General features: G+C 46.4%; 1 protein-coding gene across 1 annotated transcript in view; it reads right to left on the bottom strand.

Moving 5' to 3' along the window:
• Cntnap2 (contactin associated protein 2) overlaps positions 1-20,148 on the bottom strand; it is a 1,671,549-nt gene that overhangs the window by 87,554 nt on the left and 1,563,847 nt on the right. Inside the window, exon 21 of the mRNA XM_069996967.1 lies at positions 5,274-5,367. Within this exon, the coding sequence (XP_069853068.1) occupies positions 5,274-5,367 (94 nt within the window). The remainder of the gene's footprint in view (positions 1-5,273; positions 5,368-20,148) is intronic.

Below are 20,148 nucleotides of genomic sequence, written 5' to 3'. Positions count from 1 at the left end.
AAGGTTGGATGGCTTAGCAAAGGGAAAGATGTGTGTGTGTGTGTGTGTGTGTGTGTGTGTGTGTGTGTAATATGTTCATCTTAAGTGGTTGTAGATTTTCTCTTCACGTGATCACAAGATCCCATGGGAATGAAGCAGCACTTTGGCAGTAAAAGATCTCCAGAGTTCTCACATCAGTAATTAAATGTAGCCTAGATCATCTATTTTTTTTTTTTGTTTCTGTTCATCACTCCTTGCCTGGAAATACTCAAGGAGCAATATAATGTTTGTTACAATGTCCCATTTGTATGGACGAATGAAAAGCTAAACATGTCATTGTCTGTTATGTGAGATTTAGCCAAAGTTCTAGAAAGATCTGGAGAGACCTAGAATAAGGCTTTCTTACCAAGGCAAAGTAGCAGAGGATGTCAACATTCACAACAGAAATTCTGTAACAACGGCTAGCAGATCACTCAAGATTCTGTGGCTGATGCAGGTTCTCAGGATCCGGGATCCATAGGAACACAAGGTTGCTTTAGTTGTACCTGTGCTTTCCTGAGCAGGTTACCCATGCAAGAACCTAGAATTTATTGTGATGTGATGACCCGTATGTAGTAAAATCCCTCTACATTCACATCTGTGATACATCCATGTAGTCTATGATGTCAAGAAGCCCAAAATGTAATCATCCTTTCAGACCTCACACAGAATAGAGACACTTGTCAGTTTTATTTTGTTTATTTTTGGGCCAGTATTGGAGTATGAACTTAGAGCCTTAGGCTCTTTTTGTTTTTGTTTTTGGTCAAGGTTGGCACTCTACCTCTTGAGCCATACCTCCACTTCTGGCTTTTTTTTGCTGGTTAACTGGAGAGAAAAGTCTCTTTGATTTGTCTACCGGGACTGGCTTTGTGCTGCAATCCATGGGTCTCAGCTTTCTGAGTAGCCGGGATTGTATGTGTGAGCCACGGGTGTGGTGTCTGGGTTTTTCAAGTCTTTTGATTTTTCTTTTATGGGCCCTGTATCTTCCTGGTCTTCTAGGGTTATTAATATCCTGCTGAATGTGATTAATAAAGCTTAGTATTAGATTCATTTAAGCATCAGTCACCAAAATTCACTGGTTTGTGTCAAACTGTCCCTCAAACCAATCCCCTGGGGTTGTCTTTGGCACTAGGAGTCTCCCGTTTTGTACTTAAGTGTTTGCTTTTTTTTTTTTTTCTCGGTGTAGGTGAAAGAATTAAGTTTATCTCTATTACATTTCATCTCATTATTTTCAGCCCATCTTTCCAGCCTGTCAAGATAATTTGAAGTGGTTTTTATCATCCAGCATATTAAACTGTCCCTTTCAGCTTGTGTCATTTGAAAACGTACACGCTATTTGTGTCTTTACTCAAAGCACTGATAGAATATTGGAGAAGAAGAGTTAATAGAAGGCACCGCTCCCCTAGACAGGCTTCAAATTACATTTCTGTTAATTGACTTAAGATTTCTTGAGAGATCATTGCATTTGATGCTAAACATGAGACATTTGAGGTCTAGCATGTGACTCAGGCAGTAAATGATTAAAAAAGAAAAGGACATAATTTGAGCTGCTGATATTGCTACTTTGTAAACCTTTTTTGCTTGCATTGATCCTGAGTTCCTGCTAGAAGGACTTAGAGTCATATAAGAACTCATTTTACAATTTTATTCCTGGGACTTGAACTCAGGGCCTGGGTGCTGAGTTCTTTTTTTACTCAAGGCTAGCTCTACCACTAGAGACATAGCTCCATGTCTGGCTTTTTTTGATAGTTAGTTGGCAATAAGAGGTTCATAGACTTTCCTACTGGTCTGGCTTTGAACTGTGATCCTCAGATCTTAGCCTTCTGAGTAGCTAGGATTACAGGTGTGAGTTACTGGTGCGTGGCTGTGGTCTCACTTTTATTCCTAAATTCTATTTCATTCCCTTTATACAGCTCATACCTGTCCTAGATTACGTACCCTTTCTTCTATCCTTTCTATGAATCCTTTCCAAGCAATGCTTGCCAGAGAGCTCACTGTGAAGACACGGTATTTATTTAGATCCATCTTCTTCTCCTTCTTTTATGGGATTAATTACTGATAGGAGTTGGCACAGCAAAGCAACAACTAGGGGAGGGAGCCTCAATTTCTAGGGGTGTTGAAAATCCTTTGGGAGTAAATGAGATATCGGTTGCAAATTCAATTCATCTTTTAGATGAATGTTTGCATAGCTGGCAAATGCAAATGAGTTGTCTCTCCCTGAAGTTGTATGTTACTTTCAGAAAAGATTAAAAAAAATGCTCCTCCCTAGTTCTGCCCATTCTAAATGATAAAATATTTATATATTATTAACTTGAAGGGATGCTAAATAACTAGCCTCCCTCCCTCCCTCCCTTCCTTCCTTCCTTCCTTCCTTCCTTCTTTCCTTCCTTCCTTCCTTCCTTCCTTCCTTCCTTCCTTCCTTCCTTCCTTCCTTCCTTCCTTCCTTCCTTCCTTCCTTCCTTCCTTCCATCTGTGATTCCTTTGATTATATGAACAGCACTGTATCTTGGGGAACTAACCATCCTTGCTTTATTGTGGTTGTAAAAGATAGAGTTGATCAGGAACCAGAGCCTAGGTCATGGTGTCACGTGCTTACTCAACTCCAGGTTCATTCACTGGGACTAGCTGGTTGACTTTAAGCCAGTGGTTCCCACATGGTGTGACTTTACTCTCTGGAGGACATTTGACAACATTTGGAGCCTTTATTTTTGAAATCTAGTGGGTGAAGGCTGGGGATGCTGTCAGGTACAGAAAGCCCTGCAGTTAAGAATCCTTTTACCCAAATGTCAATAGTGTTATCCTGCTTTTGTTAACAAGACCAAGGTCAAATCCTCCCTTCCATCTCTGCCAAAAAGCCCAGTAACAACAAAAAACACCCCAAACCCTAACCAATCTGACCCTTGGTTACTTCTTTTATACAATGGTCTGGCTGGTGTTAGAAAGGATGTAGACATTCCTACACAAACAGCATATGGCAGAAGAACAGGTATCTATTCAGCAATAGGAACTGTTTTCGTTATTGATGTATCAGGTTTTGTATTGTATGAGCCCTAGGCTAAGTTTTTAGCTTATTATTAAACATATAGTTCATTTAGTTCACAATTTTTTTTGTGCTAGGGATTAAACCCAGGGTTTTGTACATGCCAGGCAGGTACTCTACCACTGAACTACATTCTACAAATATACTTTATATTAACCTTGATGCTGCAAATAGACTAGTTAATAAAAGAAGATGATCATTTCTCCTCATGGAGATTTGTGTGGGTATTTGTATTCTCCCTTTTTTATTTGAGGACACCCAGACTCTGAGACGTTAAGATAACAAAGTAATAAGATACCAGGTCCAGAATTTCAACTAGAGACTCGTGTGGACTCAAGTCTAACCTGCTCCACCTGATTCTTAAGCTGGTATTATTTATCCTTCATTGTCGTCAGGTTGACGAGTAAAATAGAAAATAGGATGGGTAGGATTGCAGATTTCAGCCTCTGTGCTAGTATCATTACTCTGTAGGACACATCTACACTGATATTCTTTTTGATTATCTTTTCATTATTTACTATTCATCCGTGAAATGTTTGTTGAATGCTTGTTCTTTGCAAGGGTGGAGTAGAATGATGGGCTATGTTTTCATTTTGAGGGAACTTGCTGCTGGGGCAATGAGAATCCATCTCTGCTTGGGCAACTTCCTCTCATGTGAATGGCAATGTCTTCATTCATGTGTGTGTATGTGTGTGTGTGTGTTGAGTCACTGATAGTTGCATGGTTGGTTCTTATGCACAGCGGATTTTTCTTCATCTCTAAAGTTTAAAATCCAGAAGGCACGTTCTCTGTTTGGAGCCCCAGGAAAACCTGAACAACCTCTTTCATTACTTGTGTTCAGCTGTCCACGTCCCCCACTGCTTGAAAAGTCACATGCTTGAAGATTAGAGACCATCAGTAACAGTTATGGGTGGTTACTTTGGAAGTGACAGGAGGTGGCCTTTGTCTAGTTCAAAGTGGTTGAAGCCACTGATCCTTGCATCTGGGCTGCACAAGTGACAGATGGATGACTTTCTGACCTCACTGTGTCAAGACCTCCACCTGCTGAGAACTCTAACTTCGCTGCTTTCTGAATACATATCCCGTGAGGAGCCACAAAGACCGACTATGCCTGTGCAAAACACAGGAAGATCACCTTTCTTCACCTCTACCAGAATTTGAATGTTTACTCAGCTGGAGCTCTACCACTTGAGCCATGCCTCCAGAACAGCATTTTGCTGGTCATCTTAAAGTTGGAGTCATGCAGAGCTTTCTGTCCAGCCTACTTTGCATTACATGAGCCTCCAGATCTCAGCCTCCTGAATCGCTAGGATCACAGGCATGATGGCCTCCAGTACCCAGCCACCCTATTTCTTTGTTCCATAAATACTTTTAACTCCTATCCTAAGGGAGGCCTCACATCTGGCCACTTTGTGAATGAACTTTTGCAAAACTTACTGCCTCAGTGATTGACGGGGTAGCAGGGGCACAGCAGCTCCACCTAGTGGACACACGCAGTGACGTCTCCCTCTCCAGCTACGTGTGACCCCAACTGACTATATCCATGGAGAGAAGCGATGCCATTGGTTCATGATGTAAGCCTTTACCCATCCATGGGCTGTCACATCTGTATTCTCATCCTGACAGCAGTAATGTCTATGGGAGAAACGTATTACCCTAATTCCTCTTGGCCTTTGTAGTGTGCAAATACTATCAGTCAGCTTCCTTGTGAGAGGAAAAGGGAAAATCATGAAGAAATATCTTTAACAAACCAAAGAGCATGGGGCAGAAGGGCCTGGCCTGGACGAGTCACCCACCCATGACATTGGTCTCGTTTCAGTCACAGACTTATGTGGTCATGCTTCTGCACTACATCACTGAGCACTACTGCACAGCCTTTCTTGTACAGATGAGGCATTTGTGATTAACCCCAGAGAAAGCGCGAACACGCGCATGCGGAGAGAGCGCAAGCTTGCTAGGTAATTTAGAAACGCAAAACCACATTACCTACTGCAATTCTTATACCAAGTAAGCTCTTTTTTTTTTTTTGGAGGATCCAGATCAGTCTTCATCCTGGGCAGCTGCTCTGGCTGTGAAGCTAGGATAGATTCTGTTCTCTGTAACACCACCCTCATGGTCTAGAGCAAACAGCACATTGGAAGGGAGGCTGTGTGGTGTCAAAATCCAAGTAAGCTCTTAACACACATTTATACATAAAGAAGGCTCCAAGTCTTACCTATAACTTTTCCAAGAAAGAGCGACTTGGGAGAGTTGAAGAGAAGGTCCGATGAGCTGGGCAGATGGTAGCTCACAGAGGGGTAATGGTCGAGCTGCAGGGAGAAAATGAGAGATGGTCATGTCACTCTCCTGCCCTGGAATCGAATCTTCCCAGGGGAAAGACATCAATTGTCGAGTGCTGGCTTTCTGGAAGTCTTACTTCCTCAGAGAGGTCTGGGGTCCAGACCGAAGAAACCAAAGCCCATCTCTTGCTTTTCAGGGATTATATGAAAACAATTTGAGCTTGATTAAGCCACGAGCCTTGTGACTTGATGTCCAGGGGACATTTTCCATGCATTTTAAGGTCTCTGCTCATTTTTGTTGCTGTTAGCAAAAATAGTCTGTTTATTACGAACATTTTCCCTCTCTGTTTTAAGGCATGCTGCTTTCAACGTACAGATCATTTTTATTAGTGTACATTAGTTGTACCAGGAGGAGTTTTGTTCTGTGACTGTATCCCAATTGACCTCCTCCTTCCTACCATTCTCCCTTCCTCCTCTCTCCATTTGTGAAACACTTATTTACCAGATTTCCTTGCTCATTTAATGGATTAACATCTACTCACTCCATCTCTAGTGTTGGGCCCTGAGATAAACAGTGCCTAGGGTCCTCTCACACTTATGGCGCATTACACGCCTTCAGCTGTGTACACACACACATACACACACACACACACACACACACACATACACACATACCAAGGCCAAGTCAAACACTGAACTCAACTTCATTTTCCGGCCTTCCTCAATGACAGCAATTTCTTCTGCCACAGGTAGGGGGAGCTAGAGTCTAGGGATGGGGGGGCAAAGGACGCTGTTTTCTGGCAAAATTCTTTGCTTTCTTTTGAAGAGTTGGTGACAGAGGGAGGAAAATAGGCAGGGTGAAGTCGTGATGTGATAATAGCTCTCGCCCTTGTGTTCATGTGTCCATGTACAAAGTGCAGACGGACGAATCGCAGCCCTGCAGGCCCTGACTTGCCCTGGGTCCCATTGTTTCTTTTCCTGAGTTGTCTTTTAAAAAGACACCAACAGTGGAGTGGTGGTTTCTAGTTGTGAGCACCTAGAACTTTCTGGGTTTCTCTGTGTCTACTTGCGCAAACCCTTTCCTTTTCCTTGGGAGGGAGTTTTCTGCAGCAGGTCAGGCCTGCAGGAGCTGGGGGGTGGGGGGGGGGTTAGGAGGGTGGGGGGGGAGGGGCACAGGGAAGCAGCCCCCCTTATCCCTGCATGGCTGTACTGTCTCACAGAGCTGATTCTCCACAGACCTTTCCAGTAACTGGGACTCAGGAGGTGACAGAGGTTCTTTGTGGAGGAAGGGCAGGGGGCAGGGCAGGAAGAGGCTTACTTAGCTCGCCCACCCACAGTCATTCATTAAGGAAGGTGCTCTGGAGCTGGGTCACGACCCTGCTTGCTAGGAACGGATCAGGTGAAGTGTGGCAAAGTGCTCAGATTGCAGGAAGTTTTGAGTCTGACTTGCAGAACTGGTGCTGTAAGTGTTTGTTAAAGTGTCCTGTTCATCAAGAGTGAAAAAGAAAAACCAAACCAAACCAAAAAACTTGGAAAAACATAACCCATGAAAGCAAACAGCATCATTTGGAAAAAATATTCTACAACGCCAGAATACATAATAAAAAAACAAACGACCCCACTTATTCTGCAAGTGGTGGTGTGGCTCAAAGTGGTAGAGTGTTAGCCTTAAGTGGAAAAGCTCTGGGACAGCACCCAGATGCCAAGTTCAGGCCCCAAGGCCAATAAAAAACCAAACCAACCCAACACTTGCTCTTGCCAGAAAATCTTAAGTCTTTTAAATCTGATAAAAGTTCTCCAAAGCAAAGTCTACTCCAATTCTGTGGCTAGATATTAGCAGCCTGCTTTGGCGCCATCTCCTGGCCAACACATGTAACTGCTTGCTGTTGTCCAAATAGCTAATGCAAGAGGCTAGCAGCCTAGCCCTAGTCGGCCTTTCCACGGCTCACTGCGACGGCTCTCTCTGGAAATAACTTTTATATATATATTTTTTCTTTTGCCCATTTTGGGGTTTGATTTCTGGGTTCGGGTGCTGTCTCCGAGATCCTTTTGCTCAAAGCTAGTGCTTTACCACTTGGGCCGCAGCTCCACTTCTTTTTTTTTTTTTTTTCTCTTTTCTGTGATTAATTGGAACCAAGCGCGTCACAGACTTTCCTGCCCGGGCTGGCTTTGAACCACCATCCACAGATCTCAGCCTCCTGAGTTGCTAGAATTACAGGTGTGAGCCACCAGCGCCGGGCAATATCTGTTATAATTTAATTTACCTTATTAAAGAACTTAAAAATAGATCCAAATAATATAGACACTCATAAGAAACACTAATATAGATTTGTGGGAATAATACCATCTGGTGATAATGCTAATTTCCTATGTATATGCTTTCATTTGTTCTCTCTCTCTCTCTCTCTTTCTCTCTCTCTCTCTCTCACACACACACATACATACACACAACATACATACACACACACACACACACACATACAATGGATGGCGGGAACCCAACTAATACATTGCTTTATTTTGACTTACCAATGCATTATGAATTTTTTTCTGTATCAATAATCACACAACCAAATCATTTGTCATGGATGAATAGTATTTCATTTTAGGATACACATATATCAGACAATAGATATCTGCTTATAAATCAAGCTTTAAAATATTCATTTTTTATGTATAGATTTTATATTTCTGTGTCCTTAGGCTGAGGGCCAAAGTAATACTTCCCTCCCTCCCTCCTTCTCTCCCTCCTTTCCTCTCTTTCTTCCTTTTCCCTCCCTCCTTCCTTCTTTCTCTCTTTTCTTTTCATTTTTCCTTTTTGGTACTGGGATGGAACCCTGAGCAGTTGCTGCACCACCTAGCCACACATCAGCCCTTGCTAATGCTATTCTTAAGACACAGAAATGAAGTAAGTCCTTGGAGGTGTTATACTTCAGTACAATCGCTTCCTTTTCTTCAGCAATTTCTCTGGGTTTACACCTGGATGGACTTGGCTTTTTTGGGGGGGTAGGGGTCATTTTTGTGTTATTTGTTCCGAGTCCACAGTAAGATAAAACTCCTACTTTATCTCTATACATTTTCCCTTCAACTCCATATAGTTGATGGCTTAGATAAAAAAAAAATGGCCATGTTTACATTATTTGTAGGAACTTTTACTCTGTTTTGTTGTAACATATAGTAATGACCTACTCAAACATTTTTGAACCTTGATTCTGTCATCTAGTATGTCAGTGATATTGGTATTTGATTGAATCTAAAGATGTGAATTCACTAATAAAGCCATCAATGAAAAAGTACTGACTGAAAGCAAGGGTAAATAACTATAACCCCAAAGACCAGACTGAGGGTTGGAGGGGTGGGCAGCCTGGGCAGTTATAACAAGCAGTTGATCTGTGATATGTGAGCCCCCCTGCCCCTGATTCTCATTGGCTGAGCCCTGTGGGGTGAGCCCCCTCCCCCTGATTCTCATTGGCTGAGCGCTGTGGGCTTTGCATTCCCTCCTGGCCATGGCTCTCTATGGGGGTACTTTGAATACATGCCCAGCTTGAGATGGGTTGAATTTCCGAGGTGGCTTTTGGCGGCCGCCTGGCCTCCTTTGCTCTTCTGTGTTAGGCAGGCTTTTTTGGTTGTGTGCTCTCGGCCACATACACGGTTTCTAGGCATTTTCTCATTTTCTTGTCATTCATTCTTCCCCTTGCTAATCGGGCCCCCTTCCGCTCCATCCTGTGTATTGACAGCTTTTCCAGTGCACAAGCTTTGTCGCATGGGCTAGTGCTCTGCCAGCAAGCCCTGGTCATTTTCCACTCGGGGTCAGGGGTCCTGTCTGGAGAAGGGCCTACCACCCCCCAGCTGTTCTCTCCCAGCCCGGTGCCTGAGTATCTCCACACGGTTCTCGCTCCCTGGCTGTCCTAGCTTCTTTTTCTATTTGGGCCCAGTTTCTAAACTGACTTCGTGGTCTCTGTCTCTTGCCTGCGCTCAGCCTGCGACCCCCTCGTCCACCAATGCCCGCCCTGTGTGGAGCGCTGCGGGCTGTGTCTCTGGTGGTCTTTGCTGGGCAAGAGGGAGCCGCTGGCAGGAAAGGAAAGGAGAGAGGCGTGCATTGAGCAACTGCTGTGTCCACGGCTGTGTGCTGGACTTTCCATACTTTTTTTTCCTCCAGTCCCAGGGCTTGAACTCAGGGCCCGGGTGCTATCCCTGAGCTTTTGCTCAAGGCTAGTGCTCTACCAATTGAGCCACAGCGCCACTTCATGCTTTTTCTGTGTCTGTGGTGCCGAGGAATCGAACCCAGGGCTTCATGCATGTAAGGCAAGCGCTCTACCACTGAGCCACCTTCCCAGCCACTTTTCATACCTTTAAAAAAAAATTGAATAGATATTATTAAATAACTACGAGTGGCACTTCCTGAGTATTATTTGAAGAAGTCCAGGTCACCAAGCGGGGAAAGTCAGATGAGACCCCCCTCCCTTCATTTCACTGCAGTTGTCAGTTCTGACTCTACTCGAATGAACCCTAGTGCGTGTGTCCTGAAGAAGGGTTCTAATTTCCAGGTAATTTCTTGGGGGTTCCGCCTGAGTGATTTTTTCCGCACATTTAGCTGGTGGTAATTTCGCCGGCAGTGAAGGGGTGATAAGAGATTGTGTAATAGTGTCTCATTAAAATGAAAGACCCGACACCATGAGCCCCAGGACGCTCATTTGTTCAACAGTTACCATGAAGCCATTCAAAGCAGACGGAGGTAGGCCGTGCCACCAGGCGGAAGCTTCCAGTCTCTCAGGTCACAGCCATGTTGAAGCCACAGGGTGGACTGGCTGCGTTTAAAGGGACACCGTCAGGCTGGGTGTGTTGTGAGGAGGAAATGGAAAAGCTAGGAGAGACACAGAGAGACAACCCCTAGACGGGGTGGATTCTTCCAGCACTTTCTTCTGAGATGGAAGGGCCTACCCCCGCAGTAGGGCCTTGTCTCTGCTGACGGGGAGTTACTCTGGGGCTCTGGGAAAGGTCTACGATCTCTTACAGCTTTCCCTAATCCCAATTTTGAGCCATACTTGGGATTAGCTCAGCGATACTGAATTTCACACACATGACCTTGATGAGTATTATTTTTGGGGGGGGGGTGTCGGTTGTGGGGCTTGAACTCTGGGCCTGAGCGCTGTCCATCAGCTCTTCAGCTCAAGGTGAGGGTTCTACCACTTGAGCCACTTCTGGTTTTCTGGTGGTTCATTGGAGATAAGAGTCTCACAAATGTTCCTGCCCAAGCTGGCTTTGAACCGTGATCCTCAGATCTCAGCCTCCTGAGTAGCTAGGATGACAGGTGTGAGCCACCATGCCCGGCTTGATGAGTACTTTTATTGTATGTTGAACCCAAGGGCTCAACTCCAGCAGAGGCCGTGCAGACGAACTAGTTATGCGCTCAAGTCTCCTCACCCATCCATGAAACCCCAGAGACTGCAGAGGTCAGAGGGTTTGTGGCGCTGAGCCGCGCCTTTCCCTTCTCATCTTAACATTCTGTTCCACTCGGGCCCGGGCCATCCACAGTGGGAAAAAGGAAAGAGCAGGCAGAGAGGAGGGAGACCCAGGATGGAGGAGCCCTGGGCCACGACTGCACCTCTGCGCTCCTGCCTGTTTCTTTGTCCCGCAGGACGGTGTTCATTCACGATGCGTGTGCGAGGTACGGGAACGTGGTAGGTGTTCACGGGCGAGCGGCGTTGATGGCACGCGTGTGTGAGCACTCTCCCGTGGTAACTGCCATTCTTGGAGGGGGGCCCAGTGAGGATCCGTTGGTGGAGGCCCTGGTGGATTCTTCAGCCCCCTGGGTTGGGGTGAGTTAGCCTGATCCAACCTTGAGAGCACAGAGGAGCTGTCTGGGGAGGGGTGTGTGTTCAGCTGCCTCTAGAGTCTTGAGTTCAATCCAACCCTTCCTTGGGGTCACATGGCTGAGAACCCCAAACCCATCACTACAGTGCCAGCCTGCCAGCCCCGGACCCACTCCAAGACCAGCCACGCAGCCTTCTCCCCAGCCCCAGGAACGACCAAGGACCGCGCTCATGGCTCCACTGGGAGCCACTGCATGCTGACTCTGGCCGCAGGTGGACAAGCCAGTGAGCCTGGAGTTCTTTGAGGGACGTTCAAAGGCCCTGAGGTAGCAGAGGAGAAGAGCATCTTCCCAGTGTGAGGAGAGCCACGGGCATGGCGTCCGGTCCGCTCTCCCTGCCCGGCTCTCCCCAGCGTCTCCCGGTCCTCTCTCGGCACGGAGCACGGGGAGCGCAGCCTGCCTGTCCTGGGGATTATTGGCTAAGACACCCAACCTACAACCAGCCCCACGCTGGGCTTTACCACTGGGTTTTAAGGAAGGTGCTCAGGCCTCTTTTGGGTCTCCGCTTGGGCCTGTGGACTTTGCACTCTCACAGCAAGGAAAGAGGATGTCTGCCGCACCCCGACTTCAAGGGGAGTAAAGACCTTGTAGATGGGAGCTGGAGGCGCCTGCCTGTGAGGAACGATTTGCTCTCTGTCCAGACTTCCCTGGATTTGATCGGATTATTATTATTATTATTATTATTATTATTATTATTATTATTATTATTATTATTTGGCCAGTCCTGGGGACACTATCCCTGAGCTTCTTTTGCTCCAGGCTAGTGTTCTACCACTTGAACCACAACACCCCTTCTGGCTTTTTCTGCTTGTGTGGTACTGAGGAATGGAACCCAGGGCTTCATGCATGCTAGGCATGCGCTCTACCACTGAGCCGCCTTCCCAGCCTGACTTCCCCTTACGACTATCGTAGGCTCTTGTGGTTTGACAGAGTCTTACAGGCGTGAGCCTGTGGTGCCCAACAAGCAGAGATTTTCAAGCAGGGAAGCGCCTTGGTGCAGACTAGTTTGTCTGCTCCTCACAAATGTAGAAGGGAAGGAGGAGGCTGAGGGAGAATTAGGGGCCTACCAAGATTTCCAGCCTGGAAGTGGTAGCTACAGCCTTGACCTAGTATCAGATTCACGGGGTGTGTGTGTGTGGGGGAATATTTCTCTTTAGAAAGGTATAACATTCTGGAAATTAAGGATTTAGAAGACAGATCTTTCTTTTTCCAAGTGTCTGATTTCTCTTTTGGAGATGATGCAAGGCTTACATAGGGTCCGATGAGCAATTTTTTTTTTTTTTTGTCAGTCATGGGACTTGAACTCTGGACCTGGGCACTGTCCCTCAGCTCTTCAGCTCAAGGCTAGCACTCTACCACTTGAGCCACAGCACCACTTCTGGTTTTCTGGTGGTTAATTGGAGATAAGAGTTTCACAGCTTTTCCTGCCAGGGCTGGCTTTGAACCTCGATCCTCAGATCTCAGCCTCCTGAGTAGCTAGGATTACAGATGTGAGCCACTAGCACCCGGCCTGATAAGCAATTTTTAATGGTGTCATTGGGCCATCATTATTACAGTAATGTAATCAGGATAGTATCTATGTGTTAAGATCCAGGGCAATTGAAATCCTGCCCTATTGATGCAATTAAAAGCATTAGTGAGCCCATTAACGATTTGTGTTTTATATAAAGAAATTTTCTCAAAATAGGAAAAAAAAAATAACCTTCACACATTGCTCTGCTTTCTCTAGTCTAACACGCCACCTGCTGGACAAACACAAGTACTGTCTGAGGCCCCAGATTGAGGGATCACAATTACATAAGCAAGATAATGAGTACGTTTCTTATCAAGCATTGTAGCCTCCTGTATTAGTAAATTTGTTTAATTTTAAATAAATATCAATAAACGAGTGGAGAAGTTCTCATGTTCAGCAGATACAGCATTTCCTTAATAGAATTAACTTCAAAAACAATTATAGCATGAATGACTCAACACTATCTAACGGGTTCAAAGCAGTTAAGGAAAAAAACCCCAAATGAACACTTAGGTTCATGTCTTTTTCGTGCAAGTGAAAATTCAGAGGATACGTAAAAATCATTAAAAAGAGAATGTCAGAACCGGTATTTAGTAATTGTATTTCAGATTTCCTTTTTTAGAGATTTAGTATAAGGACAGTTCATGGCTTCAATATACTTTCATAGCTTAAAATCACCTCAGTAACCACTCTGCGTAATCATCTCACATGGCATTTTAGATCGCAATTTACATAATAATCATCAATACATTATTTTTATGGCATATTTTCCTTGGAGGGCTCCAGGCAAAAACACATTTTGGTAACTTGTAAAATGACTTTCTAGGAATAAAGGAAACGAATGTGTGGGAGGGGAAGGGGAAACAAGGGGTAGAGGACGAGATTAGGCCGAGCTGCTGTTAAAGATGAGCACTGACAAATGTGCCCAGGCTTCGTGCTGCCCAGGGCGGGGGTTCCATCCGTTATAAATTAGACGAAAGGCGTCAGGGTCAGGGAAATGGCAATGCTGGGCAGAGATAATGGCCAACCCATCAAAATGAGGGCCATGTTTCTGTGTAGTCTTCCTTTACCTCTGCCACTCTGAGCTGTCAGGACACGTTTGTCCTGTAGACGTGTGGCTGACTCGTTGGGGATGGCTTAGGCCCGAACAGGTGAACAGTCCCACTTAACATGGGGCACTGGCTGGGTCTGGTCTAGATCCAAGGACCAGGCACTGCTAAAGAGAAGAGAAGCAGGAATGGGGGGGGGGGTTCTGTGTCCCAGGGCCTGGGGGAAAATAGACAGCCATCAAGCTTGGCTGGCAGCCAATGATAGGCCTTGGTGGGAGGGCCTGGTGTGTTTGGACTCTGAAGAGCCTGGGGACTGAATGGTCATACAGGGTACAGGAGGGGCCAGAAGGGGGGCCATACAGGGAGGAATCAGGGGAGAGGGGAGCCAGGACAGCTGTGCATCTCTCCCATGCATTTCCTCCCTGGTGCCAGGGTGGAAGTCATTTATTTGGAGAGTTGGAAAGCCGTTTCGTGAGATCGCATTTTCCCCCTGGCTGGCTGGCCACCTGGAGGGGGTGGGTTGATTCTTTTGTGTCTGGCATTTGAGGGCACGGGTTTTACTTGATTGATCTTTTTTTTTTTTTAATGTACTGTTTTCAGCATTTAAATGAGTGTGAGTTTGTTTCCTGAAGGGTCCTTTAATAAAGCTTAAGTGGTTCAGATTCCTTTTCTCACTCACAGCTTGTGACTGTGGAAAAGACTTATAATAAAGCATGAATCATATATCTATTACCTATCGATTGATTTTAACGGTAACATAAAGTCCTTGGTGTTGAAAAGAAAACAAACAAGCAAGCAACTGAATCTTCTTAGGCTAGCGTGTCCACTGAGGTCGCCTGGAGATTTTCAGCAGGGAACAGTGGCAGTCAGGATGGAGTCTCCACCTTGGCATTCCCAGAGGACAAGCCACCACATCCTTTAATTCTGTTCCAGGTCAAAGGGCAGAAGATTGGGCCAGGAACACGGTTCTACAGGGGTAGCATTAGAATCTGGAGTGAATGTCACAGCTCCATCCCAGACGGTCTCTGGGAAGTTCCATTCCTTGGAGATGTTACAAGATTTCCATGCTGTTCAGAGCCTGTTTCCAGGAGTCACACGTGGAGAAGGCTGGGAGGCATTTGCAGAGAGAGCAAGGAGAGAAAAGCAGAACAAGCTAGGAGAAGTGATGGAAGAGAGGCAGGAGGCGCGTCTGCAGGATGCACGCTTGGCATTGCACGTGTGCTCAAGCTCTAGCAAAATGGACTGGGGGTTAATTCTGAGCCTGGAAGTGGCTTAGCTTTGGCTTTGGGGATGCAATCCCCACGTTCACGTCCACTCCAGAACACGACATTGGAGAAGCGCAGAATCCCATGGTGACCCTGGTTCTCTTCTGCATCTTACCCGCATCCCAGTTCGTCTTCTGTCCCCAGAGTTTGCTGGGGAGAAAGAGGGTGCAGGCACTGCTATTTCAATGCAATCCCTGAGTTGCATTTGTGGGGTGCACAGGTACCTCGGCCCTGGCGGAAGCCCCAGAGTGGAGAACCCCGCATCTCACAGACTGTCTTCACCTGGGCCAGGTGCATTCTCCCAGTGGAATTTGTGCTCTGACTTCAGGCGGCAGTAGCAGAAGGAAGGCCTGAAGAGAGCGGCAACCATTGCTCATGTCTGTCATACCTTCTCTTCGTGGAATTCCACGTGGATTTTCTTGCTTCCACCTCCTCTTCTACCCATCATGGCTTCTGAAAATGTACACTCCTTCCAGAACGTTAAATTCTACTTCTTCATCTTACTAGGAGAGAAGGGGCAAGTTCTTTGGTTTGCTCTGGGAGGATGGAGAATGAGACTCAATACACCTCACAGAGCAGAAAGGACTGTGCTTCCAGATAGGCCGATCGTGCACAGAAGCGATTCCTGGCTGTAGCAGATACATGCAAAGGCTCTCCTGTGTGTCCAGGGCTCAGAGATACAATAGGGTAAAAGAAACTTCCCTTGGACTTGGTACCTATACGCGGTGGAATTCTACACAGCCATTAGAAAGAATAATATGTCATTTGCAGGGAAATGCATGGACCTAGAAGTAAGCTCAGAGAGACAAATGGCACATGTGTTCTCTGCTATGCAACAGCTAGGTCTAACATCCACCAGCACATGACAAATAGTACAGGACTCGGCATTCACACACAGGGAGACCAAAGGAGGATACTCTTAGGAGGAGAGCACAAAGGTACAATGCCTGTGCGCCTCTGATCATATAAAATAACACTTATTGAAATGAACTCCAGGAAATGGAAACGAGAGGTTTCTTTTCTTTCCTTATTATCTTGTTTATCAGTCTTTGGGAGGGTAAGGGGGGGGAACACAGACATGGAGGGGCAGAGGGTGAACAAATGCAGCAGTGGTCCTCTCTAGACACTAAGTGGAAAATGAACTATACAACTTGTGCGTGGGGATGGGAGGGAAACACGGAGAGAGCGAGGGAAGAGGCGACATTGTCCAAAAGGAGATGGACTCATGACCGGACTTATGTAAGGGTAACTCCTCTGTACATCACCTTCACGGTAACAAGAAAAAAGAAAAACACTCCCTTGGCACCCACCACTGCGACCTTCCATTTCAACGAACAATCCCATAAACCACCGCCAGCCCAGCACTGGACACTGCGCGCAAGAAACCACATTCTGGAGGGGTGAAGCTTCTGTGGGGAACTAGACTGAGCTGGTTTCAGGCTCACGGACTTTGGCGAAGGACCACTAGAGGGCGCTTTAACTCTAGCTCAGAGCCGGCTTCCAGCGCCTGTCCATCAAAATCCTGGCATTCAATCCAGCGTGCTACCCTCGGAACGCCAGGCTGCATGTTGAGATACATTTACTTTTCAGGGAGAAGATAAATTTATATGAGATCGGGATCTGCTTTCAGTTACCTGTGCATAAAAAACAACCTGCTCTGACTATTGTACTTCAAGGAAAAAAATAGATGGCTTGGAGAATTACAGTGATTTTATGGCACCATAGATGGACAGAGCGATACCAGGCCTCATAGATTGGACTTTCGTTTTCCTACAGAATAAAATAGAAATCCAGGAACCTTATTTTCATTCTTGAAGGATGATTTATGTACTTCCTCTGTGTGTGTGTGTGTGTGTGTGTGTGTGTGTGTGTGTGTCTGTGTGAACCAAACTCCCCAGCCTTGGGATTCTAAGCTTCTGCTGTGTTCTGGAGACAGAAAGAGAACTGACTTCTCAGCCTGAAACCGGATCAGAAATCGCATCAGGGCCGCCTTCCCACTGAGCTGTAAGAAACGTGAAGTGAAGGAAACACATTTTTCTGGAGTGGAGGCACGGAGGCCCTGTGTAGCCTGGTAGTACATAATTCATTTGCAGACAAAATTGCTTTAGAAAAGAAGTGAAAAGCTTGTGAGGATGCGTTGCCATACTCATCACGGGTCCTTTTCTGTTTCAGATCCGACGGGCTAGGTAGATTAGAACTTCCTTTTTTTTTCTCATGTTCTTTGGTATAATTTTTGTGAATTACCCAAGAGCACATACTGAATTCCACTGTAGAAAATCAGAACAATCAGATGATTTTCCAGACACAATCAGAAAGCCTTTGCTTGGTGGCGATGAGGCCTGAACTCAGAGCCTTGCGCTTGCTAGGCAGGTGCTCTTGTGATTGAACCGCAGCCCCTCCTTGCTGAGGTTATTTTTAAGATGAGGCTCTTGCTTTTCCTGCGCAGGTTAGCTTTGGACTGCGATCCTCCTGTCTGCTGCTTGTACCCTGGGGATGACAGGTACACGTCGCTGCCCCCAGCTTCTTTTGGTTGAGATGGCATCCTGTAAACGTTTCCTCTGGGCTAGTCTCTTGAATTCTCCCCACCTGCAATCTCTACCTCAGCCTCCAGAGTAGCTGGGATTACAGGTGTGAGCCACTTTACCAGAACCACCCCCCCTCCCCGAGTATGTTCAAAGAGCAGCTCAGGCGCCTCTGCAGGTCTTCTCCGGTTCATCTTTCCTCCATGCCACTCAGGGGGTTCCACACAGACGGGTCCCTGCTTCCTCTGTGTGTGACTGGTGGCATGCGCACCAGCGGGGCCTGTGGCAGCAGCACACACGTGGTTCTACCTGCTGCTCTCTCCCAGTGCCAGCATAACGGGCTGGGCTACCATTCAATGGAAAGGAAACGTGGTCTTGAACTTGCTGTGGATGATGACCTTGATGAATGACCTTGACAGACGCTTTCTGATGTTTGCTTTTATGAAAGAGAAGGGAGTCGGGAGGCGCCATAGACTCTACTCATTTTTTCTTTTTTTTTTTTTGTGCATGTGTGTGTATCTTCATTCAACTCACAGAAACCTCTTAAAACCAGGTGAGCTCAATCCTAGTTTACCAGCAGCTGAATCGGGGTTTCAGTAACTTGCTAGAGAACATGAAGCGGTGAAACCAAGATGGCCGTTGGGAAGGAATCCTTTTTATTTATGGCCTAATAACCACTTCTGGACTCCACAGTCACCGCGTGTGGGGAGGGGCGTGGGGCATGGGAGCGGGGTGGGTCGTTCTCAAAGGGGAACGCTGGCTCAAAGCATGAATAGGTTCCACCAAGGAACCTGCCCGTGATTCCCAGCACCTGAGGCGATCAACAGGCTGCAGGGCCTTCGGGAAGAGGAGGGGGCGAAACAGCCGCTGCTGGAGGAGGAAAAGCACGTCGAGGGTGCAGACATTTTTCCCCTCCTTCCCCCAGAATAGAAAATTCTCAGGGCTCAAAGACGTCACTGGCAGCTGGCCTCTGTCTGAGTTACTCCCCTTGCCTGACTTCTTTCCAACAGGAGCTTCTCAGCTCAGATTTGTTCTCACACCTGACTCAAGTTGAGTTCATTTTGACTGAAGTCCACATGGGCAGATGGCCCAAGCCAATGGTATTGATGACCACATGATTTTTATCAAGTAAGGGTTAAAAAAATGGTTGCTGCGTCGGACTTGCTCAACCTGTGTTGTGGCTGAGTGGTAGACAGACAGACGGTTTTATGTCCTCCTGTTTGTTTCGTAGTGATTCTTGCTTTTGTTTTTCTTTTTTGGGTGCTGGGGATTGAACCCAGGACCCTGCCCTTGCTAGGCAAGTGTTTTACCACTGAGCTATATCCCTAGCGTTATATGGGTTAAGCAAGAGGAAAGTATATGGATTAGAATTGAACAGCTGTGGATCCCTTTCTCTTCATAATCAGAATTTTCATCAGACCCCTCCCTGCTTCCCAGGAGCCTGCCCCAAGTCCTGGCCACTTACACTTCTAACTATGAAGACAGCCTGAGGCTGAGATCTGAGGATGGTGGTATGAGACCAGCCCAGGTGGGAAAGTCCGTGAAGTTCTTACCTCCAACTAACCCCTCAAAAGCCAGAAGTAGAGCTGTGATTCAAATGATAGAGGGCCAGGGTTGAGCTAAAAAGCCCAAGGACAGCATCCAGGCCTTGAGTTCTAGCTCCACTATGTGTGCATGCGCATGAGTGTGTAGGCACACACACACACACACACACACACACACACACACACACACACACACGCTACAAGCGGATCTGAAGGTGCTGGCAAAAACAGGAAGCAGAGGCTTTAAAAATTGGGTATGCTGTTTCCCCTTTTAGAAGATGCTCGAGCAAATATTCTTACTTTCTTCTTGAACCAAATAAAGGCAACTTGCTAAAATACCTTCCAAGGACCCATAGCCCAGCCTAACATTCCAGGAGACATGATAAAAAGTTAACGAGGGCCCTGCGTGGGTGGCTCACGCCTGTAACCCTAGCTACTCAGGAGGCTGAGATCTGAGGGTTGAAGTTTGAAGTCAGCCCAGGCAGGAAAGTCACTGAGACTCTTATCTCCAATTAACTACCAGAAAACCAGAAGTGGCGCCGTGGCTTGAGGGGTAGAGCACTCGCCTTGAGGAAAAAGAATCTCAGGGACAGTGCCTAGGCCCTGAGTTCAAGCACTAGTACTGGCACCAAAAAAAGAAAAGTAATGAAGTTTTCCATGTGTGTCAGTTATGAACAGGCTTCTCTACACACATAGAAATGTGGAAGGAAACATGAATGTGGGGCGTAGCCACAGACTAACTTAGTGCTTAGGTTTCCAATACAGGCAGCCCTCTCTCTGCTTCCTAGGTCTCTTCTCTGAAATCAAGCCATTGTTATGATTTAAGATACTTCTCAAGTGTTGACTGAAGTTGGCCATAGAATTAAATGGAAGTCTGCCTTGCACTAAAGTGGACAGTTGGGCTGAGAAAGCGTTGGGAGAGGCTGGAGAAGGGACAGTGCCCTGGAAGGGAGGGCCGGGGAGTTCTAGGGTCCTGTCCCCTCCCTTCTGTCGATCGGGCTTGTAGTGCAGTGAAGGCGGTGAACTGATCATCCAGACTAGATAAA

This window comes from Dipodomys merriami, unplaced genomic scaffold (genome assembly GCF_024711535.1).
Source record: "Dipodomys merriami isolate MVZ:Mamm:240054 unplaced genomic scaffold, mDipMer1.0.p SCAF_5, whole genome shotgun sequence".
Lineage (NCBI taxonomy): Eukaryota > Metazoa > Chordata > Mammalia > Rodentia > Heteromyidae > Dipodomys > Dipodomys merriami.
The sequence above is the reverse complement of the archived record's forward strand: the minus strand, read 5'-3'. Positions and strand labels throughout refer to the sequence as shown.